The 27728-nt window shown below is 40.3% G+C and overlaps 2 protein-coding genes across 6 annotated transcripts; one reads left to right on the top strand and one right to left on the bottom strand.

Moving 5' to 3' along the window:
• Positions 1–277: 277 nt before the first annotated feature.
• Positions 278–9271, top strand: LOC129743652 (uncharacterized). 3 transcript variants are annotated; one of them, XR_008736642.1, is made up of 3 exons: positions 278–1399; positions 7935–8275; positions 8439–8578. XR_008736642.1 is itself a non-coding variant. In XM_055735737.1 (3 exons), the coding sequence occupies exons 1-3, from the start codon at positions 757–759 to the stop codon at positions 8663–8665; spliced, it is 1089 nt and encodes a 362-aa protein (XP_055591712.1). In that variant the 5' UTR covers positions 278–756; the 3' UTR covers positions 8666–9271. The 3 variants fall into 3 exon arrangements, 2 of the variants coding, with proteins under 2 accessions (XP_055591712.1, XP_055591713.1); XM_055735737.1 differs by having other exon boundaries at positions 7935–8153; positions 8439–9271; XM_055735738.1 differs by having other exon boundaries at positions 7935–8235; positions 8439–8574.
• A 324-nt stretch (positions 9272–9595) lies between these two features.
• On the bottom strand, positions 9596–27276 carry LOC129743651 (uncharacterized). 3 transcript variants are annotated; one of them, XR_008736641.1, is made up of 11 exons: positions 27144–27276; positions 26762–26961; positions 18944–19163; positions 17388–17941; positions 17166–17300; positions 14749–16701; positions 13790–14682; positions 11831–12559; positions 10292–11771; positions 9829–10226; positions 9596–9756 (listed from the first exon to the last, which is right to left on the bottom strand). XR_008736641.1 is itself a non-coding variant. In XM_055735735.1 (10 exons), the coding sequence occupies exons 2-10, from the start codon at positions 26930–26932 to the stop codon at positions 10203–10205; spliced, it is 6159 nt and encodes a 2052-aa protein (XP_055591710.1). In that variant the 5' UTR covers positions 26933–26961; positions 27144–27276; the 3' UTR covers positions 9596–10202. The 3 variants fall into 3 exon arrangements, 2 of the variants coding, with proteins under 2 accessions (XP_055591710.1, XP_055591711.1); XM_055735735.1 differs by having other exon boundaries at positions 9596–10226; XM_055735736.1 differs by lacking the exon at positions 17166–17300 and having other exon boundaries at positions 9596–10226.
• Positions 27277–27728: the final 452 nt, after the last annotated feature.

Raw genomic sequence — 27728 nt, 5'->3', positions numbered from 1 at the left:
TACGAAAAGAAATCATAAAAAGTAAAACCATAACACAACACCCCATCAATTTATATTCCATCATTTTGAACTGTAATTATTATAAACTTGACGTTCTATAACGTTCATTGGATTTTCTGATGAATTTCATTAAAAACTAAAACCATGCAATTGTATTCGATGAGCAAACTCGTAAAAAGTATTAGATTTTCTATTAGTGCAATAACACTAGAATTTACGATATTGTTCATAGCCCGATTTCGTTCAGTGCAGAACAGCTTTTCCGTCAGTTTGGATCCGCTCGCCGGTTTGGCAGTTGCGTTTAGTTGCAAACTGAAGCGCCGAAGCCGTGCACGCGTGTTTAATTTCAAGCTCTTACCGGGACGCTATTCGCTTACCACCCGCTCGCGTATAGGTGTTTTTTTTTTCTTATTGCTTAAATCGCGCTGTGAGATCATTGGCTTTTTATGCCACCACTACCATTTCATACAATCGTTTAGTGTGTACCTTAAAAGGGGGGCTTGTGGTTTTTCTTCTCATGGCTAAGCCGTGAAAACTGGAATACGCTTCAACCCCATTCGCCTGGTTGTCGTCGGCTTGAAGTAAAGGCTCAGTTTATAAAGCTCGCTGTAAATCAAATTAACACGCGGTCGTGAAGCGCGTCTTGACATTTAATTGATCTATTTTTAATATCGCAAACGCGTCTTTCTCGATTCAATCATCCACACGCGCTTGGCTTTGGCTTCAATCAGATTGGTGGGAAAGTCGTAAACTAGCATGGTATTCTCCAGTTACAACAACGCGTCCTATTTACCACTTGACAGTGACCAGAGTGTAACGTTTTACAAAAACGAAAACCAGCTGTTCCCTCCCCCTCCACCTTCCTCATCGGTAGGATTGATTGGAACGCCAGGAGCATTGGCCTGTCGACGCAACAGTCCCGTTATGCTGACCGGAAGCAACGACAGGATGCTGGGAAACGACTTTCAGTCGGTAGCCCATCTCAGTTCCAACGGATATTATGGATATATCCCACCACAACAACCGATGGCGGCAACCGAGGTCGTCGGCAACAAGCTAGAGACAGAAACTAGCGGCTACAACGGCGGAACCAACAACATCAACAATAACAATAATGATGGATTTAGTATTGGTGCCGCGGGAGGAAATTTCTTATTGGATTGCCACCCGCAGCCGGCATCCCTGGAGGATTCACCGATGATGGAAGATAGCGACGGGCTAATGGAAAACTACCCACACCAGCAGCAACAACAACACCAACCGCAGTTCCGAAAGCGCAAAGAAAATGGACTCGGGGATTTGGAGCAAGAAGAAATGCCCTGCGGCAAGCGGCAAAGGATGTGCAATGTGGACCGAGAACCACAGGACCACCAACAGCAGTTTCTAAGTGGTGCATCAGGTAAGGGCGCTTCTTTGCTAGCAAAAGTTACCGATTGCGGAATCCAATCGATACGCACGGTCTCCAATTGTGGGGTAGAAATGCATAGGCGCGTGGTTTTTGTGAGTATGGGTGATCCCACACAAACGCTCAGCCGTTGCACAATCTTCGATGAGGGATGACACCCACACCAGCTTAAATTTTTTCGTTTGTGCAATATGTACGGCACCTAGTAGTAACAGCTTTGTTTACTCACATCGCTGTGTCAGGTCGAAAAAGGGGGACGACAAGAAGAAAAAAAGCCGGTCACATTCGACTCCCCACTGGTACACAGACAAAATGACCTTAACTTACGATTATCCAATAGGAATCTTGTAAGAAAATTGCGATGCATCTGAACAAGCTCAAAACGAACAAAAACTTTTCATAAAGACAATTCTTATCGTTGTTTGGAAAATTCAAAAATTATTTCTCGTTTTAAAGATTTCATATTTGAACTCTTATAAAATGCTTCATAGTTATTGACTATACAGGCTTTGTCCGGAAAGTAATAGGATTGACTGTTTTCCACCGCGACTGTACTTCGGAGGGTGTCCGCGCCGACTGGATAAGGTAGAGGGCGAACGAGCCGCTGTTCGTTTGTCTCCTAGCAACGGGAGGACCAGCAGTCATTTTCGCGCGACGTGTTTCTGTGAGTGGTGCAAGCCGAAAATGTAGCGTTCGTTGACCAGAACGCGATTAAATTCTGTGTGAAACTCGGTAAATCTGCGACAGAGACGTTTGAAATGATCAAGCAGGTTACTCAGATGTTGCTTTAGCAAGACGTGTTATGTTTTGCTGGCACAAAGCCTGTTTGGAAGGCCGAGAAGAGGTCTGCGATGAAGACTGTGCTGGAAGACCTTCGACACATTGTCGGTGTTTGTCGAAGTCTGCCGACGCTGCCCTGTGAACCCACAAGTTCTTAAAATTTCTTGAAATATAATCTCAGTAACGTTGAAGCAACACCTAAACTTCTGACAAGTATTTCTTCAAGTCTACTTGTCTGTGTTTTTCTTTATGCGGCAATTGCATGCATATTGGAAAGCACACACATTCCAACCTCAGAAAGAAGGTCAGTTCAGTTAGCAGCAAGCAGTCACTAAATTCATAACAAATAATAACGGCTAGCTGTCGTAGGACTGATACCAAAACAAGCGCAGCTGATGAATTTGTCGATGATTCAACTGGCGCTGCTACTCGGCGGGAAACTGACCGACTACCAAAGAAAGGGCAATTTGGCAACTTTTTGCATTCGTAAATCTGCGTGCTCTTGTAGTATTCTGGTACCAGTTCAAACGACAGTGGCGCGAGAGGATTCAGTTGAAGATATAGGTACATTTTTAAAGTCGTTGAGATCATCTCGGCGAAAGTTGTTTTTCAGTTAACTGCCTTTGTCATTGTATTTAGCTGCCTGGTGAGTTGTAACAGTTTCCGTGAAGAAACTATAGAAACGCCAAACCTTGGTTTGAATCAAGTTGGTTTGTTTGAACTTTTTTTCGACATCCGTGTTAGAGAAATACCTGTTTAAATTTTCTTGAGCATACGAATGTTCGAGTACTTTTCCTTAAGGATTTTCATCTGAAGACCCGCAAAGTATCCAGTAACAGCAGGCAAGTTGTATAGATTTTGCATAGATTAAGATTGTGAAATCAAGTTTTTGGTCAGGAGGATTTTAACCTCAGGAAGGAGAGAGATTGGCTGACGTGTTTTGAGATAAGATTTTTATTTTAGGATATATTGTGTCTAAAAGTTTTGTTTAATTTGTGAAAATGTGTGAGGCTTGTAAAGCAGAAAAAATGCACTATAGAAGTGTGTTTGCATCACCATAAATCAAAGGATTTGGTAAGATTTTTCCTTTTTATATTCCAGTCAACAGTGCTATGAGTCATCGAAAGAAAATTAAAGGTAGTTTTCAAAAAATCTTTTTCATCGGAAAATTTGTCAAGCAAACATTAATCATATACACCAACCAAGTATTCCCATTTTAAATTGGAGCTCTGAAGTTTCGCGATTGAAGATAGCAAATCTCATAGAGACAGGCAGATTTTTTTTTTTGTTTGTTCAATATTGACATCTGTATTTAATATAATTTTTAAGGATCTTTTTAAAGTTTTGATTAGTGTTTGGGTTATTTGTAATTGATTTTTTGTGTTTTTATCTTTTGGATCGACATTTAGAGCATTCAAATTCTATTTAAAGATTATGTGTTTCATCTCTTGAAATACAATCTGCTTTACCACGTCAATTTGTTTTCTAAGTATGTCCTAATTGGTAGGCGCAAGAAATAGCCGTCATTCAGGCGTTTACGGAGTGCTCATGTCTAGAAAGTAGTATAGCGAGGATTTGAATATTACAAGAAACAGCTTTATGCCGGTTCTCGAGGATCAATTCGCACTGCTATATATTATTCAAGTCTTGTTCAAATACTTTAAATTTAATTTTCTGAGATGATTCAGGTGTTGAAATTCCTCTTCAATTTTTTTTATTATTATTTTTTTTTTTTATTTATCGCGATGCATGTTTTGATGAAACATTGATTTCTTAAGATTTATTCTTAGTACTGGAAGTTTACCCTCGCTTATTTAGATCAATTGCAGAAAATTCCAAGCCATCTATAAGGTTCTCAAATGAACTAGACTTTGTATTTAAATAAAATTTCAGGGAGAAGGCATTTGCCTAGTGATATTCATTGTGAACGTAAATATTGTCTCTTGAAAATGATTAAACTTAGTAAATTCAATTCTTTGATGCTTCCCGGGACACCTACTGATGATTTTTTTTTATATAATTTTGATGCAATTGTGATGTGAAAATTACGCTGAAGTTGGTACGTAGTACTTGCGAGAAACAGATACTTGCACATTTTGTGTCATCATTCAGGCGTTTCATGAAGCTTGTATCGAGTATTGGATGAATTAGGAGACTGTAAAAATCAGCTGTCCATTTCAAGTGTAACAGGATAAGAGTAGTTTTTGGGGTAGTTTTAGTTTATTTTCTAACAAAACAATTCGGCCATTTATTTAGGTAAATATTTAAATAAAATTGAATTTTAACCAATTGAGGCTATGTTAAAATTTGATTAAAGACGCAGAGAAAATATTTCTCAAATAAACCAGTTTGTTCCATAACCTGTATAAAACTATATGAAATACCACAGAATAAGAACTCAAGAAAAACATATCTCGAGACGATTGCTTCAGATGATGAATATAGTGATCTTTTAGGATTCAAAAACCTTCTAGTTCAATCTAATGCTTTCGAATCGAATCGGACGTTTCGATCAATATTTGATAAAATATAAAAATAAATACAACTAATCATATATAACTGTAATATTACTAATAAATTTTTATCTGAATCTTGTTTAAGCAATAAGTTCAAAAATATTAATAAATAATTTTATATGCATTTACATATGCTTTGAAACCGAAGCGAAGACAAATTCCCTAGGAATATAATTAGCTACAAACTATGTAGTCATCTATTCATAATTATCATTATTCAAAACATTACTTCGTTCTGTTCATACATTGAAGCTTAAATTGCAGGATTTCTAAAGTATATGAGGCGAAGGAAAACAAAGAATAAAAGAGTTTTCAAAACGGCAATGATAATATAAATAGTCTGGAAAATTTGTGTCTGCCTTTTAAAAAATGGAAATATTATTAATTCAATTTAATTTCAATCTTCTTCCATAAACGCTGTTTTGCAAATTCTTTGCTTAAACAGGGATCGAGATAAGGAAAAATAGCTAGTTTGTCTAGGAAGAAATGTGGATAATAATATTTTTTTCTTTCACACTTCACTCGAGGTATCATTATTAGACTTTAATCAGTTGCCTCATAAATAAGGAATTTCCTTAGGAAATATCTAGGAGCATAGGAGGTGTAGGAAAAACATGATCGCACCATTTACCAAAATGGATCCTGATCTCTACCTTTCTTCTACTAACACAACCCCATCCTTTGATACTTGAATATAGATTCGCAGACGTACAGACGGTTTCCATAGCTGGTAATACTGACTTATCTCTAATTCTGACTATTTCAAATTTATTTTTGGAGTATGCAGGACCGAGAGGTTGCTAGTTGAACCTAAAGAGTATCATACTAACATTCCTTCCTTTATCCTCATTGACTACTAGGACGTGGCCGGCGCCGTTATTAATCATTTATACAATAGGAGAGCATGAGTTTTGTACATTGAGAATGTAGTGCTAATCCCAAGCACCATTCTTTTGGACTTTGTACAAAATTGATGGCCTCGATTAATCACGGAGTAGCAACCATTGGCGATGCAGAATTCGTTCCGCTTAGCCACGCCAGCGATCATGGAATTCGAAATGCACAGATTGGAAAAAATATTAAAAATATAAATATTCAAATACCTACAATCCCTATGAAAAAAAATATGAATCAATTACAATAGAATACATGTGACTATGCAAAAGTTAATGGAGCATTTCGAGTTCAATGATTTAAGGTGGATATGAGTAGTCAACCAAGCTAAGCTAAGCTAAGCTAAGCTATGTACTTTCAATTCTGTCTTAAGGCTGTATAAGTTACAACGAACATTTTTTGATGTCTCTAAAAGAACACTGATCAAACCAATAAGCTTTTTGAATTTGCTTCTTACTTTCTGTAAATAAAATAAACAAAAAATTTTAGATTATTTCCTTATTAAACTTCATTTTAAGTATAGATTTTGTTCTGCTAATATCTGAACACCTCATAAAAATTCAAAATTTTACACTAAGTCAAGTAAAACTAGGCAAAAATCAACAAATTTGAAGTTTCAATTCCTCAAAATTGATCGATATCACAAGAGCTCTGAAATCATGGTCCCTAACACGGACATCTATTTGATTGTACATGTCTATGGGCTATGGTTGATTATTAATACGCTTTGAGCCCAGTTTGGAAGGAGTTTAGTCTCTGTTTCAGAAGTTCTAATTGCGATTTGATGAAAGGAAAAACTCTGACGTGGGACGTTACTAGCCGTCGATTCTTTCCGTTGGTCCTTAACGTACTGCCAAAACGATTTGGGTGTAGTTTTAAAACCACGCTGAATCCGGGTAAGGTAGCCCTGGTAACAACGCGTGCATACTTTTTTATACGCTGAATTAATTTTGCGATATTGGTTTTTGGCGTGAAGAGACTTGTGGCTCATGTAGTAGCGGAAGGCTTTGTTTTTGAGTGTTTTCATTTGTCGCAACACTTTCGTGACCCAGGGAGCACGTAGGTCAGTGGCTCCTGAGCGTTTTGGTACTTGACGATCGACGATGTAGTTGATGATATAAGAGAACTTAATAGCAGCGGCGTTTGGATCGGAAGATTAGAGTTCAGAATCCCAGTCGATGGCGTCAAGCGTTTGTGAAATAGCGACAAAATAGGCGTTCTTGAAATCGAGAAAAAAGGATGCCGGCTTCTTGATAGGAGTAACAACTTCAGAAATTTCAAGCGAAAGCAGTAGTGCCCGGTGATGAGGAACAAGCTCAACCAGAGGCGCATGAGTTAGTTCAATCGTAGCCAATTGGGATTCGTCGTTAACAAATCAGAGATCGAGCAAGCGACCATTCTCATTCTCGACGCCGTTTATTTGGCGGACAGTTGCTGTGCTGAGTGAGTAAAGAATCAAACAGGGAAGGCGTAGATCTCGCTGGATCAACAAACAAAAAACCGCACTGGTAGGAACACCACTTAAGTCCGGGCAGGTTGAAGTCGCCAATAATGAGAATGTCGTCCTCAGGAACAGTAAGGGAACACAATCGGGAATGGCCACGGGAAAACGACTCTGGGAAGGTCGCGCTTTTGGCACGATCAGGGGTAGGTATAAAACCTCGACGAAGAGCTTTCGAGTACCCAGATCGATACGGATCTACACTAATTTCTGATCGTCCCATGATTCGTCGTCGATTGGAGTGGCTGAGAGACCAGATCGGATGGCAATCAGAACTTCGCCGCCGTTGAATTTAGTACTGTTGTGAGTTCACGCCGGAACGCTGTGTAGCCGGAGCTAAAAATCTGACTAGTAAGGGTTCTGTCATTCAGGTCACATTTTGGTAATAGAGATTTTAGTTTATCTCGTGACCCAACAGACACACCGGATTCTACTCCAGGATCTACTTTAGACAGGAATTTTCTTTGTTTGATGATATCAGCAATCTTCGTCCCGCAGTATTTTCTAACCTCTTATGACTGGGTCAGGACCGGTTTCTACTATCCTCCAAGATCTGGATTTTCACCAGTAAGTTAGTAGTAACGGATCCAAAAGCTTAGCTGTTGAGTCGACCGATTGAGACCTCAAAAAAGGAATGTGGTTGTAACATTCGTCTTTATGCATAGTACGGTATCGGCCTTATGGTCTAAAAAAAATCTCCTTTGACTGCGTCCACCTGCGTGGTGCTGCGTCTTTGAATTCTAATCTCACTGGATAATTCCGTGCCTGAAATAGCAATATAATTATTAAATCCTTACAGCTTACCATCAATAGAATTTAACTTAAAATACCTTTTCAGGTTTCAACGGCAACGTCAGCTGGAATCCGATAGGCACCCAGCAGATGGACTACAGCGACCAACCCATGAACAACGCCAGTTCGATGAACTTTTCTGCCTCTGCACTGGCTGGCAACGGATTCGGCACCGGCTCGAGCACCATGATCTCTAACGGCCATTTTCAATCGTCGATGCCGGCACCGTCGATTCCACAATCGGCGTCGGTTCTCCAGCCTAGAAGTAAATATACCGAAACCAGTCGCTGCATGATGTCTCACATGATCTAGAAGAACACACGATGATATTGGCAATATAGTTACAGGTACAGCTACCTCCGGCGGAAACTGTACTTACGTTGTTAGGTTTGAGCCCCACGTAGATTTTATTGGTTGGAGGGTTGACTTTAACTAGCCAGTAGCCTTACTAAAACCTTTATTAATTTTTCCTAAGATTTTTTTAAAGATTATTAAGCTTTATTAAGAGATTTCACTGATCTTTTGCTTTCTTTCCCTTTTAAACATCCAGATCAGAGCCCGCCAACAACGTGTAGTCTTTTAAACACCTCCACTATTCCCCACGACAACAAATGCTTTCGGGGAAATTCGTTCCCCGCAGGAATTGAATCCATCCGGGATCGTTGCGTGAATCGGACCTTCGATGTCACCACCCTTACGGAAAGCCAAAGCTACCACGAGCTGGAGGACCTGTTCATAAGTTTACACGGTTCCGGTTACTTTCTGATGGATTCGTGAAACCCGCTCACTTTATACATCAATCGGTGTAGCACCAAATCGCTTTTACTAACAAATGTTTGATTTCTTTACCACCTGTTAGTTTGTTAATCGTCTAGGTTTGTAAATAGTTTTTAAGGAACTTTTGACTAATCCCCCTTCGCTGGGTTGCGCCTAAGTTATTACCTGAATTAGATGATCAACATCCAATCCCACAGTACAACTCTATTGACACTTTTCCTTTTTTGTAATTTTTATTTTACGAAGCGGATAGAAAAGAAATGTTGTATGATCCCATGCTGCCGCGTTTATACTTCTGCAATTCACTTCTACCTAATTTTAAGAAAACCACTATCCAAGAGAGAAAAAAACCTTTAAGGTGCAATTTCATCCTATTTTTCCTTGAAGTTCAGTCAGCACGGTGCAAAAATTTATTTTCAACAACTGTATCGGAAAAAGTATGCAGAGAAAATGCATATCTGATGTTCGGTGTAGACAAATATTTACTTACAGAGAACCCTAGTTAGCTAAAGCATCCTTACAAGTTTGTGAAACATGTTTGTATACATTACTTCAACGCTAAAGATGGCATCAATATAGATCAATAAATTAATTATTTTCTATTCATCTTGATAATTTTATTTGTTTGCGCTGCCTCTGGATGCCATCGATACTTAAAATTTTCCTCATCTTTCTCGAATACTATGAATCTCAAAAGTCCTGAACTTTTTAACGTGATTTTTTTCCCCATGACCAAAATCAAGCTGCTGATGACCGACCTATATTATCCCGTCTTTTCGTTTCAAATTTTAGACATGAAGGATTAGCTAAATGACGTCTTCAAAGCCTGATTGAATAACATTTAAAAAATAACACCTAGTAGCAAGCATTGTTTTCATAAAAATTAGAAAAAAATGGACCCGTTCGAAGAGAATAACCAACCACAACTCGTCAAGGATGATAATAAGTTATATATTTTGTCCATTAGTACTGAGTCCTTTAAATGTCGTCTAAATTCATCAACAGAGTGAGTGAGAATAGGAGTAGCTAGTAGCTTGCGCGTAGAGCTTTTGAAGCGTTTACGGTAGGAATTTTTTTAAGTGAAAATATTCCTGCAATTCGAGAATAAATACCTAGACAAAGGGACAGGGGTTTGTTTAAAATTTGTTGGGTGTATGTGTTACCTGTTTGTTCAAGTCTGGCGGTTTCCTTTCGGGAATGGCAAATAGTACCAACGTCGATCCAGAAGGATAGATACGATTACATAGAACAGTCGAAAGAGCACCGCAGAACAGTGATGGTTTGTGAAGCAGCTGCGATTCTCCGGTACTGATAGCTGTTGCTGATAATTGCTATCAGAGTTAATTACGGTCGGTTCCCCGATAAGGGAACGAAGTCGATGTTTAATAGTTGAGATCATTAGATTGTGATGTTGTTTGTGGGAACCGAACCGTTTCAAGAGTGGTTCAGTCGCAGGTGTCATGACTTGGCCGGGTTGATAAATCTGGTTGTTGGTGAGATCTTTTCTTGTTTCACTACATGCTAGGCAGTACGAGTCTCAGTAAAATACCGGAAGTTTTTCCTAAAAATAAATTTGAAATAATCTTATTATTATCGGGTAAAAATATGAGATTTTTAAGAACTCACCTCTGGGTCTAAATTTCCATCGCCATCCTCATCCTGCCAGTCTTCATTGGGCCGTCCACGTTGAGCCTGTTGTGATGGCTGCTGTTGTTGATCCTCGGCCAAACGGTTGCGTTCCATCATTTCGACTATATCATCATCCAGCTTCTTTTGTAAAACCCGCCAACGTTCGTCGTATCCGGACGGTTGAACTATTGTATCCAGGGACCTGCTCGAAGAGTTGCCACCCACAGCACCGACCGAACTTCCGGGTAGAGATTTATCCAGATCACAAACCTGATCGGCTTCGGCTAAATCGTAAGTCGTTGAAGCATAGCCGTTGGAGCTGCTGATTCCATTGCTGCATGAAATTTTGTCACTCTCGGAGATTCCGTAGACTCGGCGTCCTTGACCACCAACGGCTCCAACCGGGGTGTGAGGTGAAAATGGATTCTCGTTTCCGGAATAGGAGGGAAATGTTTCATTATTATCGGTGCTAACGTCTCCGGTTGTGTTGTTGTGAGCGCTATTACTGTAGCTAGACATTGAATCGTGTTGAAGTTGTTGCGATCTCATTTGCCCTTCCTCATCGACACCATTTAAATTTGAAGATGTTACAATCCCAGCAGTTTCACCTTCAGCTGCTGATCTCAGCAAAATGTTGTTCAGCAGATTTTCCAAATTTGAAATAAACTCGTCCTTATCCGTTCGATTCCAACTCTCTAGATGTCGCAGGAAATCCTCTCGACTTATGATTTCCGATTCATTCTGGGTCAGAAAGGCGGCCATCGAAGGACCCAATATGGAACTGGCCAGCAGTCCGTCGTGAGGCGGTGGCAGTGGATGATGAAATTGATCTCCCGAAGCACCACCGGTAGCATGGTTCCATATTACACCGGCAATTTTGCAGAGTACCGAATCATTTATGTAATCCACCGAATTTATCACCCCAACTATATCGCCCATGATGATGTTGATGATTTCTGAACTGGCCATTCCCAACAGTTCGTTTCCATCTTTGACCACTGAAGAGCCGGCAATTGGTGTACTTTCAGCGGATGGTAAAAATTGAAAGCCCTGCTGCTGCTGTCTGACATTGTTAAAGTTTTGGGAAACTTCTAACTCAACAACTTCTACATTTTCGGCACTCAACTGCTGTGGTTGAGATCCCGTGGAAACATCCGCGCCACCGGTTGATGTTAGTAAATTATTGCTACCCACATTGTTCACGTGACTTTCTGGTTGTTGGAGTTGTTGTTGCTGAAGTTGCTGGTGTTGTTGTTGTTGATGATGTTGCTCCTGCTGCAAAGTCGTTTCAATGTAACGATTGTATAACTCCTGAATCGACTGTAAGGTTCGTTGCCGCAGTGGATCCGACGAAATCAGCTGCAGCTCCCGGAATAGCTGTATCAAAAAGTGCGGCCGAGATTCGTTGGCGGTTATCAAATTCTTCACCTCTTGGTACACGTTTTCCTTCAACGCTTCGAACAATTTTGATGTTGACCTTTAAAATAAATTAAAATATTAGTACAAAATCGATTTTTTCAACGTTATGAAACTCACTTCGAGTCATGCTGGTAGTTGCTGGCGGTAGCCAGATTCAAGTCGCTGACCATTTCTGCGTGGGCGCCCACCCGATAGAAATTTGAATTGGCTTCCCCACCGAGGCTTGCATCTCGACAGGTTCGCAACGATAGTGGGTACTTCTTGTGACCGCTAGCCTTCGGTTGACTTTTGTTCGCTAGCCCTAGGTTAATAGGGTTGGTATGGAACTGTAGCTCTCCCAGATCGAACGAGTTGGATTGATTCAAGGTGCTGTGATGATGATGAGTCGATGGCTGGGCGTGGTGCGAATGCTGCTGGAACTGGGAAGTTGTTGAGGGACCGTGTGGATGCTGCTGGAAGGTACTCGAATCCGATTGAAGCGAAGCCGGCTGGGATGTTGTAACCGATTGATAGTGTTGCTGTTGTTGTTGTGGTTGCTGTATCGATTGATTAGCTGAAGTCGTTTGATGCATGCTAGGTCCACAGTCCGAAACGTTATGGTGATTCACATTGCTACGGTTGAAATTCTGCGGATACTTCCCACTGGAACTGCACCCAGCGCCAGCCGAATTATCGTTGCCACAACTGGCATTGCTGTTGTTGTTACTATTGCTGTGGATGTTGCTGCTATTGTTTCGCTGAATCTGGTTGTTGATGTTGTTGGTACAGCTGCCAGTAGCAGCGGAAACGCACGAATCTTCGTTGCTTTTGCAGCTATTGCTCGACAGGAGATTTTGTCTTGAATAACTGAAAGGAAGATCGATATTGTTAAAATCATTGCGTCAAAAGATAAATGATATATTTTCAACTCTATTTCATATATGGATCAATCTTTGGACAATCAAAAACAGCAAAAAATTTGTAGGTAAATCAATCATTAATTAAATAACATGCAAAGCGGTAAAATTTTTAATTTATTTTAATCAAATCTAAAACAATATTTAACCGGAACACCAAACTTTTGATTTGATTCGTATTCGTTTATTAATGGTGGATTTTTACATACACATGTTTGATTTTGTGATACATTTTATAAAAAAGACAGCAAAATTAAAATCTTTCACATTTAAAACGCCTAAAGTAACGCTCCTTATATAATAATATATCAATATCTTTTTTTCGAAATCAGAATCCTGACTCAGCCTTCGGGTTTAAATTTTGGTATCAGATTTAAGTAACGCCTCCAGATTTAAATCTATTTCACAGTTCAGATAAAAAAAGGATTTAAGAAAAGATAGTAAAATAGGTAGTTTATCGGCAGTTATGCTTCTAATGAGTTTCAAAATGATGCTAATTTGTTATGATTTAAACTTTATATTTATTGTAATTTCTATTTCAACTTTAGATTAAGGTTTTAGATTTAGATCTCAGATATAGATTAAGTTTTTTGGATTCAGATTTCAAATTCACTTTGGATTCACATTTCAGATCAGGATTTCAAATTCCCAAGCCTACAAAAGTGTCGATAATTTAGGTGTATAAAGATTATAGTACAATTAGCAAACATCAACTCACGCTTTTGTTAACATAAAATAAATAACGAAAATACCACAACAACTGGAAACTCACTGAGCAACTTACCATTGATCAACTCAAACAAATCCAACCGCCATGTCGAACAAAGTTTTTCTCTCTACTTGGGATTTAATCGAAAAAGGGAAAAGGTGGAATCCTAACAGTGCAAACGGAAGTTTAGAAATTTTGCAACATCGACCTACTAACATAACAAGCTACGCTACAACATCGACGAAACGGACTAGAGCCTTATCAACTTATTTGTATTCTTAGTATTTAAAAGGGAAGTCTTAAACGGAGTACAATCCGCAGATTGCTACCATCTACCACTACGGGGAAAAAAAGATTCAACAACAACAAAAAAGAAATAAGTTAACAACTTAATGAATAATAAGTAGGTAATCTAAATGAAGCTACAACAGAGCTGAGATGTGTTAAATTGTGTTAACACGCAGAACTTACCTCCTAAAATTGTCCCAATAGTTGTTGGCTCGAACTCCAGGTAGCACCTGGTTGTTGAGTGCCTGCTGTTGCTGCTGGTTGCTGGTGAGATTGCTGTTGTTAAGGTTATTCAACTGGCAGTTGGTTTGCGGCTGATTGGTTGTTGCCGTTGCCGCAGCCGTTGTTGGTCCACCATTGGACAGGTTGTTGATCATGTTGGAGGGACCTAGACCGACGACGTTATTCCCTAGCATTGCCGCTGAGGAAGCATTGTTGAAGACAGCGGGTTGTTGGGTCTGAGATTCTTCATTTCTTGAGGCAATCCCATTCTGGAGAGGATTCTGCAGGTTCATGAAGTTGTTCGAATGGGTGTGGTGATCAAACATCGATTGATGTTGCTGTTGTTGTTGAAGCTGCTGCTGCTCATAGATTGCATTATTAGCAGTGTTAATGTTAACGTGGCGTAGATTGCGATAGTTTCTGGTGCTCACAGCAGAGGCATTCGACAGGTTAGTGTTATTGCGTTGGATTTGAGCGTTGACCGAGAATTGCGGATGTTGGCTGGTGGTGGGAGTGCTGCTAGTCGGGACGGTGGATTGCGAGAACGTTTGGAACTGGTTGGAACTGGTTACCCCAAACGGAACTTGTAACGGGTGTTGAACTTGATGAGATAGAGGAACAGATGGGATGGAAGGATGATAAGGAGAGGAGGGTGTTTGTTGCTGTTGATGGGCCAAATTTGGTTGTTCCGATCTGGCTCTGCTGTAGACCGATCCTTCAGCAAAAGAAGATCCAGTGTTCATGGTATTGTTTGGCGGAGTCGATTCTGCACGGATGTGAGCACCTGCTCCCGGTACGTGGCCATCATTCAAGAGATTATTGTTATGCCCGCTGCTGAGAATTCTTTCTTGGAGCTAAAATTAAAAATAAAAACATTAAGAATCATTTTTCATTGGAGTATTAATTTCAGAAAAAAATACCAATAAGACAGCGTTGTTCAGATTGTTAATCTCCCTTTGTTGAATCCACAGAAGTTGGTTGCATTGCGTTATTGAGTTCATCAACATTTGCTGTGTTTGCATAAAATGTTGGAACATGAGTGGATCAGGGGGCAAAACCGGTGCCGAATTTGGGGTATGCGAAGGAAGCAGATTTGTATACGCAGGATAGCTGGCAAAGTTTGGATACGTCGAAGCCAGATGGATATCCGAACCAACTGCGAAGGGATGGAAATGTGGGCTCTGTGGTCCAGTGTTGGAACTAGATGGTCCCGCTCCACTGAACAGATGGGAAGGCCAGGGAGAAGTACGATCTACCCGAGCACCAGACGGCCCAACGGCATCTTCCGATTTGCGATAACGATCGGGTCGATTACAAATATCTGGCATAGGAGGAACCATATTCAGACTGCGAGTACTACTCGACTGGCAACTTCCTGATTCCAGCCTTACGTTGGCAAATATATCGGTAACGCCCGAATCGGCGGAGTTCTTAGAATGATTAGTAGCATTGCTCGCGCTAGTATTGTTTATAGCTGATGCTAACGGTGGCGGAGGAATAACAGGCGGTTGGCTTTGAGATCTGAGCGAATCAGCCGAAGATACCGATGATACTTTAGGTGGAACCGAAACTTCGGTGTTGCGACGAGAAAGTTCCGTGTTTTTCTTGATACTTTGTGTCATTTTTTCGATCTGTTCTAGTTCTCTTTTCTTCTTCTCGAGTTCAGCCTTCAACGCCATCTGTTCCCTTTCCTTGGGTCCCGGAGGAAGAGCCGATGCAAACGAAGCTACGTGATTAGTCAGTTTCTCAGCAGTTTGCGAATCTGCTTGTCTCTGGAGATCGGTCACATTGTTGCGACGCTTCTGTATTTCGACTTTAGCATTCTTCAACGCATCTCGTTCGGCTGCAATTGACTTGGCTTGCTCTCTTAAGTCACGTGTCATGGCGTGTAACGCTTCAACCCTTTGATTCAAATGCTCTCTCTGTCGATCCTCAGATTCAACCCCAGTAGCTAAGCCATGATCACTGATCTGACTGGCTACACTCGGAGATCGGGAGTTTTCTGCCGTGTCAGGATTATCTTCATTATCCTCTGGAGCATCTTCCTCTTCATCAATAGAATCCCCTGTTTTCATTTCGATTAACTTAACTGTATCCATCATTTCCTTCAACCGCCTCAACTGCGATTTCATCGCATTAATTTCTCCTATTTTTTCGTTCAATATATCAGCTGTTCCACTAATAATTTCATCCTCATCTCGTTCATCATGTTCTGCAGCTTCCACCACGTTTTCCACTTTCGGAGTAATCGATCCACCACGAGATCCATTCATCATAACATGATCTCCCCCATTCTGATTAAAAGTCTTGGTAGCCTTTCGTATGTCAGCTGCCGTGGCAGGAACATTAGTCAACTCGATCGGAATGCTGCGCTCCGTAGTTCCTCCCGAAGCACCATCAAACTGGCGGCTAGCCTCCACATTCAGATTCTGCAACTCCGATACCAGGTTGTGCATTTGCGTTTTCTTATCTCGCAATTCCCGGAACTTCTCCTGTAGTAAAATCTGTTCGTTCACTACGTCTTCATTGTCTCCTCCCAACAAATTCCCCAACTCCTGTTGGTTCTGAATGAAAGTGGCCAGCACCCGCATCCGATCCATAATGCCACCGATTCCTTCCTGGACCTGCTCCACGGTTTCAAAACTCTCTACCGTAACGGGATTCTGAAGCACCGACTGCTGCCGGATCTGTTCCATTTCCTGCAACTGCAGCCGGGCAGCTTGCTGCAAACGCAGCAAGTGGGCCTGTTGTTCCTTCAGGGCCTGCATATTTTTGCTCTGACCTTCCATCCGATCTCGTATATCGTCCAGCGAGGGAGTTGCCGAATGGGTGGTGCTAATGCTCTGAACCGACTGGGGCCGGGGACCAAGGAGCTGAAAACAGGTTTGAAAAATCATTACAAAGGGGTATTATCTTTGAAAAAAAAATTACTTTACAGTGCATCTCGACGGGAAGAACACTAGACGAATATAAGAATGCGATTAAGATTAAAGGACAGTTGTACGTTAATTACGTTCAAACTAACTACATGTTTTAAGTAATCATCGTATCATCAATCTTATGGCAGTTATATTGTTATTAATTCGTGAAGTAGGTACCACTCAAGTCCTTCACATTCAGCGCTTCAATCATCAGTATAGGTAGTTTTAATTTGTCAAGGGACGAACATTCACAGTTAGTTCAAACAATGTCTCTTAAAAGATTAATGTTAACTGTTGAGTTAGGAACGAGCAAGCATTCGTAGCAGAAATGCGTATACGATGCTAGAGTTATGAAAAATAACACAGTGTACAAGGACAAACCACAGTAAGGAACAGCTTGAATGGCTTGAACGCACCTCCGATTCGCTGTTCGGCACACTATCTAAACTAGCAGAATTGATAGGTACAAAGTAGCAATTGTCCATATTAGGATCGCCGGACATCGCCGTGTTCAGCTTCTTCCCGTCGGTTTGTGCTTGTGCTTTTGGCTGCTGCAAAACGGAAACTTTGTTCCAGTATTTTTTTTTCGGGTCGAAACAAACTTGAAATGAACTGAAGCTTAAATTAGGACCACTTACGTTATCAATCTGAACCGACGATATTAGGTTGGTCGTTAGTTTGATGTACTCCTGGATCTGGTTCAGCTTGTCATCAAAGTTTGCTTTCGGATTGATCACACCGCCACCAATGGCGCTGTTGAATTGTTGCTGATGGTTAGAATTTTTGTTCAAATTCAATTGGTTCTGGGAGGCACCGTCCGGTACCCGGGAGCTCAGCGGAGACGAGCGAAGGTTCCCGAGCTGCTGATGTGACAGCTGATGCTGCTGCTGCTGCTGCTGATGGAACGGATTGAGAATGTGATTCTGACGATGATGAACAACCCCCGCTTGAGGATTGTTGTTGATAAAATTGCTGATGCTCGGTACAGAAGAGCCTGTATCGTTCAGACGGAACGTTTGCTGCAGTCCGGCCGAGTTAGGGGTAGTAGGAATCACTACTCCAACGGCGGTATTGTGCGGTTCTCCGGAATCTGTTCCACTGGGACCACAGGAGGTGCTTTCACTCAGAAGATTTCGGCGTACTATCGGACGAACCGGTATGTAACGGCTGTTGTCTTGTAGGGCGAGGTTGTCTGAAAACATTTAAGACGGGTAAAGAAATGTCGATTAGTTTTGAGAAAACTGCAATCTTGGCTAAGACTTTTAAAATCATTGTGGTTTTTTTTTTCATATGTCATTGTCATTGACCATGGCCTCAACTAAGGTTCAGAATCTTGTTTTTTTTATTGTAACCTGACTATGAGAACGTAGTCGAGTTTAGGATTTCAGCATTTTTGTTTCTTTACCTAACCATGACCATGGCCTTTGTTTCTAGGTTAATACTATTTTGTGTTGTATTATGTTCTATCATTTTGTTATTATTTCCTATGGAAATATTTGGAAGGATTATGGAAAACATGTATCTACTCAGTTGCAGGCAACAAAGAACTGCAGCATAGACTAGCTTATCTCTCCCAAGCAGAACCAAACAGTGATCATAAATATCATTCCTGGCCTATGTTTTCACTCGTACACTTCTCAACGGTTCAAGGTCAAATCGTTTTCCCAAAATAAGATCACTTACGAGCGAAACAAAATACAGCACAGACCCGAAAAGCGGAAAAACTTACACTGGGGCGATGATCGTTTCGAGTCGAGTGGGTGAATACTTTAATGTATCTTCGAACAAATATTGCCCGCACAAATTTGCGATAATTAGCTGCAATTTAATTCTCATCTACCATACCGACTTTTTCCTTGCTCTTGAGTTTTTCTCTCATGCCAACGCTAAAGATAGGCATTGAATGAATTAACATTCTTCGATCGTCATCAAAAGTAATAGAACGATTCTAAATTTAATCCTTTCCCTATACACAAACAAGCACCGAGAAAAACCGGCTGTTGCTGCGTGGTTGCGATCTGAATGACGTTTATAGTTACGATACGTGTCGTTGTCGGAACTACTTTATGTGTTACAACTAGTAGGTACCAACCAAGTCGCAGGTGCGCAAGAATTTTCTCACGATCAATTGCTTCCCGTTTTAGTCACAAGTTTATAAATAGCTTCTTACGCCTGCCGAAAGTCTTTCACTTACCAATTTCGTAACACGTTCCCTCGCCTGGAGTTCGGTTGTTTCTGGGTTTCAACAAGACGTTCTGCTGGTGACCTCCAACTCCGAAACCACTGTGTCCAGGAACTGCTGATGGTTGTGGTAGCTGTTGGCTATGCGGATGCTGATGTTGCTGTTGCTGCTGCTGGTGATGGCTTTGCACTACGGCCGCTGCACCAGAAACCGTGGCCCAATCGACGAGAACCTTCAAGAGATGGTAAACAGCAACGATTAGCACCAGCCAATCAATAAAGGTCATAAAAGAAAATATCGGATCGAACGGGCGCGCTCGCGATTGCTCGATTTGGAGTAAATTGCCAGTCAAAACTGTTGAACCCGCGAAAAAAAAACCGCGCACGGAAATTGGATCAATTCTTGAAAAGAGCACACCGACGACTGTGGCAGCAAACGGTGAATCGAGCGTGCTGGCTGCTGCGAGATCGAATGGATGAACCGAATTTTCTCATTACACGGTCTTACGTTTTGGCTGTTCGAACGTCGTGAAATACGTCTGTCGGTCGGGAAGCAAGCTAGAGAGAGCAAAAAAGAAAATAATGACGACGCCGAGGGCGGCATCGTGAAACCGAAAGTCTAATTATAAAATCGCGACGTGCACGTATCTAACTGATAAGTACATTTTGAATGAATCAAATAAGTATGATGGTGGGTATCTTGTGAGTAAAAGCTTCATTCGGGAGCACACGTGAAATTTGCGAACCAAATGGCGATCGGCATATTTGAAAAGCACACATTGAGGAACACATCGAGAACTTAAAAGTAGCTAAGCTGACTATTGAGCCTTTCCGCGGTTTTTCGTTTTGGCGATGGTACGGAACATTTCGCGGTAAGATACCCAAGCAACCAGAATTCCCTTAAAAAGAGTCCATAAATAGAAGCTTAATCAGCTCTCGTTTCTGTCCGAAGAGAATGCTAATCAGCCCAAAATTTAAGTTATTAAAGCGACTTTGAAGTTCGTTCAAGGCGCTGAACAGAGTGCTATTCAGCCTCTAAGAGAATGTCAAAAAACTTAAACGCGTCGAAAAAAAAAAAATCCGGTTGACAGATTGCTCTCTCAACCAGATGACAGATTGATAGGTTGCCGGTCTATCATGGTCTATCTTATTGGGATTGGGCCTGCTAAAAAGAATAAAGCTTGCTCTTTACTCTTACACAGATTTCCATAAGAATGACAGCTAATCGGAGTGAAATTGGAGTGAAGGCTATTGCTTTCTCTATTTAACACACGAGACATCGTATACCGGGTTTGCGAGCGCGCCCATCGCCCATTGATTATAACAACTGCTGCCCAAAACACGATATCGAGATCGTAATCGGGGATTTTAAACGCTCAGGTCGGCCAGGGGGAGGAATTCAAACCGACAATTGGAAGGTTTAGCGCGCACCAGCTTACAAACGAAAACGGCCGTACCTTTTTCCTGCCCCGCCTTCCACACAAATACACCTGGAGATCACCGTCCCAAACGCAATTACAGATCGACCAAGGTTTCGATAGACGTCAGAAGCTGTCGAGGCGCTAACATCGAGTCAGACCATTAGCGGGTGATGGTAAAGATGCGCCTAAAACTCTCCGTAGTAAACCGACGTCCGCATTGGTTGAATATTGTACGACTGAAGCAACCTGAGGTCGCAGCAGATTACGCACAATCGCTCGAAGCAGCGCTGCAGGCAGAGGGCGAGCATGACGAAGCTTCTCTCGAGGACTGTTGGGATACCATCAAGACAGCCATCAACAGCGTTGCGGTGAACGTCATCGGGCATGTGGAACGAACACGACAGAACGACTGGTTTGACGAGGAGTGTAAGAGGAGGATGATGGACGAAGAAAACACCGCGCGGGCACCAGTAGTGTAAAGAGGCACCTGTCGGAACGTAGAAAATCACCGACAGCGGAAGAGGCAGCGAGTTCGAATTTTCCAGCAGAAATAGCGCCGCCTGGTGGATGAGTAGCTCGAGAAGCTAGAGCATCCCAAGAAACACGAAAGTTTTTTCAGAAACTCAACGCATCCCGCAAAGGCTTCGTACCGCAAGCCGAAATGTGCCGGGGCAAGGACGGAGGCATCCGGACGGACAATCGTGAGGTGATAAAAAGTGGAAGCAGCACTTCGATGAACACCTGAAAGGCGTACATGTAGGAGACCAAGACGGTGGGGGAAGCTACATCGCCGGCGTAACCAACGCTGAGTGAAGTTAATGAAGCCATTCGCCAGCTGAATAGCAACAAATTGGCTGGGAAGGACGGCATGGCAGCTGAACTTCTCAAAATGAGCCCGTACAAGTTGGCCGATTGCCTACACCGGTTGATAGTCCGGATCTGGGACATAGAACAGCTACCGGAGGAGTTGAAGGAGAGGGTAATATGCCCCATCTACATTTGCCACAAAAGTACAATCTTGGAACAGTCATAACTTTTTTGTTTTAAGTCCAATCGAGTTGCAGTCTTCAGGTGAAATGTTAGTCTTAATTGAAATTTTAATAAAATCTACATAATTAAGCAATCGATTGGTAAAGACAAAAATGTACGATGAAAAACCAGTTTTTTATGCTTCTTTAGAACACTATGTCTCAGAATCCCTTTCACACTTGAGATTCAGTGCAACCCCTTCCTGTTGTCCGATTCCGCTCAAATTTGGCATATGGCCTTCTGATGACTTCTTTAAACCATCCAAGTCTTTTTTTTGCAAGTATTTTGATTTTAAAGTAGGTATTTATTATGAAAATTTGATAAATTAAATTAAAAAATATGCTAAATTGTGATTTTTATTAAGCGTTAAACTGTGAATAGCTCTTCACACGATGATACAAACAACATGTTTTGTTCAGCAAAGTTTAAGTGCACAAAAATCCGCATCTTTTGATGGCATTGCTATCAAAAATATTTTTCGCTTGGTACACATTTTGGTCAGTTGAATTCAAAATTTTTGGACCAAAAAATTTTTTTTTCCTTGGAAATAGCTTGCTTGTTTTACATTTTGGTACAAATTTGGTTAATTTTTCATTTTTTACGTGTAGTATTTAACTCGAACAAAATTTAAAAAAAATATAAAATATATAAACTTCATGAAAATTTTTGGTTCCAGAATTTATTTAAAATCAAATCTTTTGAAAGTGGACTTTTTTCAAAGATCGCGCTTGCGGAACCTCCAAACATAATTTTTTTCCGGTGGCCCCATACAAAAGTTTGTTCTGCACATCCTAATCTACCATTTGAAGGGTGAGCCCCCAGATTCCCAGAAGTTATGCAATTTTGGGACACCCTAGTGTACATATCACTAGAAACATTCACATTGACCACAAAAAAGTTAAAAAAAAGTGGTGTTCAACCATACTTTTCAATCAACAAACCGGACTGAATTATGGAAAACTGAAATTTTATAGTTATAGAACGATTTTAAGCGAGAGTTGTCAAATTAACACTAAAGGTCTGATTAGGGAGTTGTTTCGTCTGGGCTTTAAGGGTGCGTCCAAAAAAAAGTAATGATGAAAAATTTAAAATTTCATGAATTCATTAAGAGTCCCAGATTTTTTTATAGTTTCATATCGACACTAAAGAGCTGATCAGCGTAACACAGGCATGTCAAACTGGGGGTTTGCGGACCACATGCGGCCCGCGTTGCCCCGTCTTAAATTGTCACAAAAGAAAACATCACTGATTTTTATGTAAAATATTACTCCAAAAAACTAAAGTTGAATGTAACGTTTTCAACTTAATGCAAATGTTTTTCGATGTTCAAATTTCCTCTCAGAAAAACACGCGTAACATTGTAGCTCTGAACCAACAATTTCCGCTTCCGTGTAAGATTGTGTATAAACATTCATAGCGAAACACGTAAATATCTTCCAAGTATTTTGGTTCTATTATTTTTGTTTTACCGAAGGAATAACAGAACATATTCCCCCTTATTCTGCGCCGCGCGTGAGGTGACGATAGTCGAGTCGAGTCGGAGTCACGTGAGTCTTGTCACCTTATTCCCGAAGCCGATGTGACAGAGGTTCATGCCCAGCTGACTACTAGATTAGGATAAGAAAGCAAGCAAGAAGTTTATTCTAAAAGACGTTTCTCACCTAAAGCGACTACTGGAATCGGATGACTAGGGTGATTCGACTATCGTCACCTCACGCGCGGCGCAGAAAAAGGGGGATTGTGATATTTTTTTAAAATTGAAGATGTACATGTACGTAAGCGTGTATATCAACATTATTTATTGTAAAAAATAAATTTAATCCGTTCCCTTGGCTTGAATCATGGCCAATTTTCGACATTTTTGGAAGACATTGGACATTAATTCGATTGTGTTCCCTACTACACAGAAGTACGCTTTCCTGTCACAAAATATTAAAAAGATTTTTTTTGCTACGAGAGGAAATATTATTTTTGGAAATGAAAGGTGAACCTGTTGAACATTTTCAAGCAGACGACTGGGTTCAGGATTTGGCATTTTCCGTTGATCTCACTGGCCAACTGAAAGATTTGAACTTAAAACTTCAAGGAAAAGAGAAAAAATATCATAACTGCTTGTGATGATGTAAATAACTTTCAAGCAAAGTTACGGTTATGGATCAACCAAATTTCCAAAGAAAACCTTGTGCACTTCTCTACGTGTCAAGAACTGAAAAGATCAAATGAGGCTGCATCATTTGGTAAATACGTACACAGTAAACTAAAATTACCGAGTTCGGTAATTTATTTTACAGAACTAGCTCTGTAATTCGAAAATTTTCGGTAATTGATCAATTTGACGTTTAGTTTTTACCGAGTTCAGTAAATCGGCTCTTGGCTTACCGAAGTTCTTATATTTTAATGTAAACAAATCTCAATGCCATCAATTTTCGGTAAAAAATCACCGAAATCAAACTGCAAACAAGACGAACGTCAAAATTCGATTGTCATTTTTTCGCACTCCGGGTCTTCCTTCTCATTCTTGCAACCGAAATTAATCGTTTCGACTACTTTCGTGTGCTCGAGTGTGATGGGTGTCTTTTAACCGGCCAGTCGTCGCCATTGCTCGGCATTTTCGGTTTCGCGTGTTTTGAGCAATGAAGCAGCAGTTTTTATTTTTGCTTCGATGGCCTCCATGCATGCACTTGAACGCACATAGACGATCGGATTTGGGACATCGCCAGCACCGCGGCGCTTCGCATGGAATGGATTGCTAATTTGATCGCAGCTCCAGTAAAGGTACATCAGATGAGTTTATTTTCCGCACTTTAGTAAAAAATTAATTTTACTTCCAGGTCCCGTGGCTGTGACAACCTTCCTCCAGTCACCTGTGGCAGATGGCCATTGTCCACAGAATGTGGAGGAGAGGATCCTTGAAAAGCCACGAGACGGTACCATGTTGCCATAACACAGAAAATAAAGTTAAAATAATTTGATCCAGCTCCTCATTTTTATTTGTAGATTGAGCCTCTGCTATTAAGGCGTCCTCTAGAAATGCGATAGTATTTAGCAAAAAATATTTTTTTCGGTAATTTTTAACGAAAACCGCAAAACGTTTGCTAGTTTCAGCTTATGATGCACAGCATATTACATGAGATGATATTCGAGACTCAAATCATCTTGTGTAGTATGCTGATTACGTACACCAATCTACGGAACGTTTTGCGGTTTTCGGTAAAAATTAGTGAAAAATTTAGTTTTTGGTAAATATTATCGGCATTGCGGTAATAACAGATATTTCGGCGAAAAAAAAATCAATTTTTCGGTGAAAACTACCGAATTTTCGGTAAAAATTGGAGCAATTTTGTGAAAGTTACCAGTTTTTCGGTAAACATTACCGAACTTTTTGAATTTATCTGGTAAAACTGACCGGTTTTTTGGTTTAAATTACAGATACTTCGGTAAACTCTTCCGATTGTTCGGTAAATATTACCGAACTTTTACAGTTTTTTCGGTAAAAATTATCAGTATTTCGATAATAATTACAGGTGTTTCGGTAAAAAATTTCAAGTATTTCGGTAATAGTTTTAGGTATTTCGGTAATCGTTACAGGTTTTACGGTTAAGTCTACCAGTTGTTCGGTTTATATAACCGAGCTTTTTAGTTTTTCAGTTAAAAATAACCGGCCTTTCGGTATTAATTAAAGTCCTTTCGGTTCAACAATACCGATTGGTCGGCTATATAACGAGCTGTCATGTTGACAACTGTCAATATTTTGATAGATGATCAGCCGAGTTTTGGTTATTTTTTACCGAAAAAGGTCCGTAATATTTGACAGCTGTCACTTCTCAGCCATAGAAAATTACCGAACAGTTTAACGATCTCCACATGTTAGGATTTCGGTAAAATAATTACCGAACTCGGTAATTTTCGTTTACTGTGTACTTCACCTAGAATCGTTACTAGATTCATTCAAAAGCCGTTTTCGTGACTTTTATTCATACGAGCAAGATCTCCATTTGCTCCTGAAAATGCTGCTGATAATTTGCAACTAGAGTTGATAGAGCTGCAGTGCGGTTCTTTATTAAAAGCGAAATACATTGAAGTGGCTGTACTAAAATTTTACAGCTATTTGCCTGAACGCTACGTTGAGTTAAGGAAATTTGTTGCCAGAATTCTTGTTATGTTTGCAAGTACCTGTCTATCTGAGCAGTTTGTTTCCATAATGAAAGCTACAAAAACTTCTCATCGTTCGAGATTATCTGATAAAAATTTATCATCAATAATGACAAAGTGACAAATAAGCTTCAACCTGATATTAATAAACTAGTATCTCAGAAAAGATGTCAAGCATCAGGACAATAGATATAATGCATTATAATATAAGAATGTCAAACATTAAAAGCTTTAATGAACATTTAACGCAAAATTTTATTCCAAGTTTACTCATAACTACATATGTTCCATTGCTTTGTAATGTAGGTATCTAATCTCCGCGAAACTAATATGTTATGTTTTCAAACTGATTTTGGCTGCGGCCTTCCGCGTCATAGATTTTTTTTAATGCGGCCCGTACACATAAACGAGTTTGACATGCCTGGCGTAACATAAGTTCTCATTTCGCCAAAAAGAAAAATATAATGCCTATTTACAGAATTTTATATCAATAGTATGAAGTGAACTATCAGTATTTTGCTTCTGTTTTTTTTTAAGTTATTAGAAAATATAGATAACATCTTTTTACTTAAAAATTTGTTAGTTTGAAAGTTTCAAAGAATTTTTCATTACGAATTCTATCCTCCAAAGATAAAAAAAAATGAAAATAGGAATGAATTACGTACTTTGCATAGAAAGGTAAGGACGCGGTCTTTTAATTTACTTTTGGCATCTTTACACAACTTTCCCTTAGGCCTAGTCCACACTGGCAACTTGTACTGCGATTTTTGTTTTGAGACGAACTTCGCTTTCTGTTGTTGGAAACCTGAAACAGTCTCAGTGTATCCAGAATAAAATGGGAGACGCTGAGACCGTTTCGAGACAAGTTGTGTGGACTAGCGACCAAATAGATAATTGTGGCAAAAAAATATAGAAAAAGAAACTTATCCAGAATTATTATTCTGTTTTTGACCAGAATGATAATTGTTAAAGGGAAATAAATAATATTAACCAAAAATGAAAATTATTCTGTTTGGGGGACACAGCTGGCGTTTTCTTTTTTTTCTTTGGGTTACACAGCCGGCGTTTTCGTAAAATGTAAACAACAACATAACCCAAGTTGTGTGTGTTTCCTCCCAATCATCAAGCAACCACCCCCTAAACTATCATCGTCATTACAATCAGTAGCGTCGCCGCCAATGATGATGATTATGACACAACCACTACCCAAACCCAAACCACAAACTCACATTCAGCTGCTGCTGGAGATCTCTTCTGGTCGGTGCGACGAACTCACGGGGGACGGAATTTTTCTTTGACGATTTGGTTTTCGGTTTTGTTCCGGTTTGACGATTGTGGTTATTACTGTTGTTGTTATTATTATTGCTGTTGTTCTGGTTGTTATTCGCTCCCGGCGCCATGGTTTCCAAGGATCCTAGCGATCCGGAGTCTAAAATACGGAAAAAAACAAAATTAGGGCACTTCAACTTGATTCCATCAACTCCTCCTTGATTTGCTCCAGCAGACATTTTGAAAAGGAGGAAATCGACTGGAACATGTTTTGTCACATAACAGCTTGGATTGGGCTTGATTCTTGAGGAATTTACTATTTTCCCTAACTTTACAACTTACCAAACTACAGGAACTACAATTCAATACGCGGCACCCAAGGTTACACCGTTTTTTGAAAGATTTTCACTCTACACGACACAAAACTGCATATTTTTCACAGCACCATTTTTCTCTTGATGACGGCGATGATTGTTTGATGATGGTTGTGTTGCCACGATTCGGTAAGCTCGTGGCCAAGTGTTTGATCAAGGTGCAGCTTTGTTGGCCAGACACCTGGTCGACATTCTCAATCAAATCCAACACGAACGATGATGGTTGCTCCTCTCGCTCGGTGCGTAAATTTGAATGATTGCTCTCAATGACGGGAGAGGAAAGTCGAACAGAAGGAAGGAAAGGAAAGGACAATGTTTTGGTTTTGAATATATGAAGCGCTCAGAAATACTGGTAGAAAAAGTATTGACCGAAACTAAATTTTGAACTTCAAATCGCTAGAAGAATTTGTGATATTGAGACAGATTTGATTTAACATTCGCTATTCCGATTAAGCACCCTTAATATTAAAACAGAATAATTAACAGTTAATACTGAATTAGAGAAAAACTTAAAATAAAATATATGGCTGTAACTACAAAATCTTATATTCAG

The sequence above is a fragment of the Uranotaenia lowii genome, chromosome 2, assembly GCF_029784155.1.
Source record: "Uranotaenia lowii strain MFRU-FL chromosome 2, ASM2978415v1, whole genome shotgun sequence".
Taxonomy (NCBI): domain Eukaryota; kingdom Metazoa; phylum Arthropoda; class Insecta; order Diptera; family Culicidae; genus Uranotaenia; species Uranotaenia lowii.
Note: the sequence above shows the minus strand (reverse complement) of the source record. Positions and strands in the feature narration are given on the sequence as shown.

Bases quoted from the DNA above. Each gene is read 5' to 3' on its own strand.
- LOC129743652 (XM_055735737.1), top strand. From the start codon at position 757: ATGGTATTCTCCAGTTACAACAACGCGTCCTATTTACCACTTGACAGT. The intron at 1,400-7,934 runs GTAAGGGCGCTT...ATACCTTTTCAG, and splicing joins GTTTCTAAGTGGTGCATCAG to GTTTCAACGGCAACGTCAGC. The intron at 8,154-8,438 runs GTAAATATACCG...TTAAACATCCAG, and splicing joins GTCGGTTCTCCAGCCTAGAA to ATCAGAGCCCGCCAACAACG.
- LOC129743651 (XM_055735735.1), bottom strand. From the start codon at position 26,932: ATGGCGCCGGGAGCGAATAACAACCAGAACAACAGCAATAATAATAAC. The intron at 16,702-17,165 runs GTGCGTTCAAGC...ACCTGTTTTCAG, and splicing joins TGCCGAACAGCGAATCGGAG to CTCCTTGGTCCCCGGCCCCA. The intron at 14,683-14,748 runs GTATTTTTTTCT...TTTTAATTTTAG, and splicing joins TGAACAACGCTGTCTTATTG to CTCCAAGAAAGAATTCTCAG.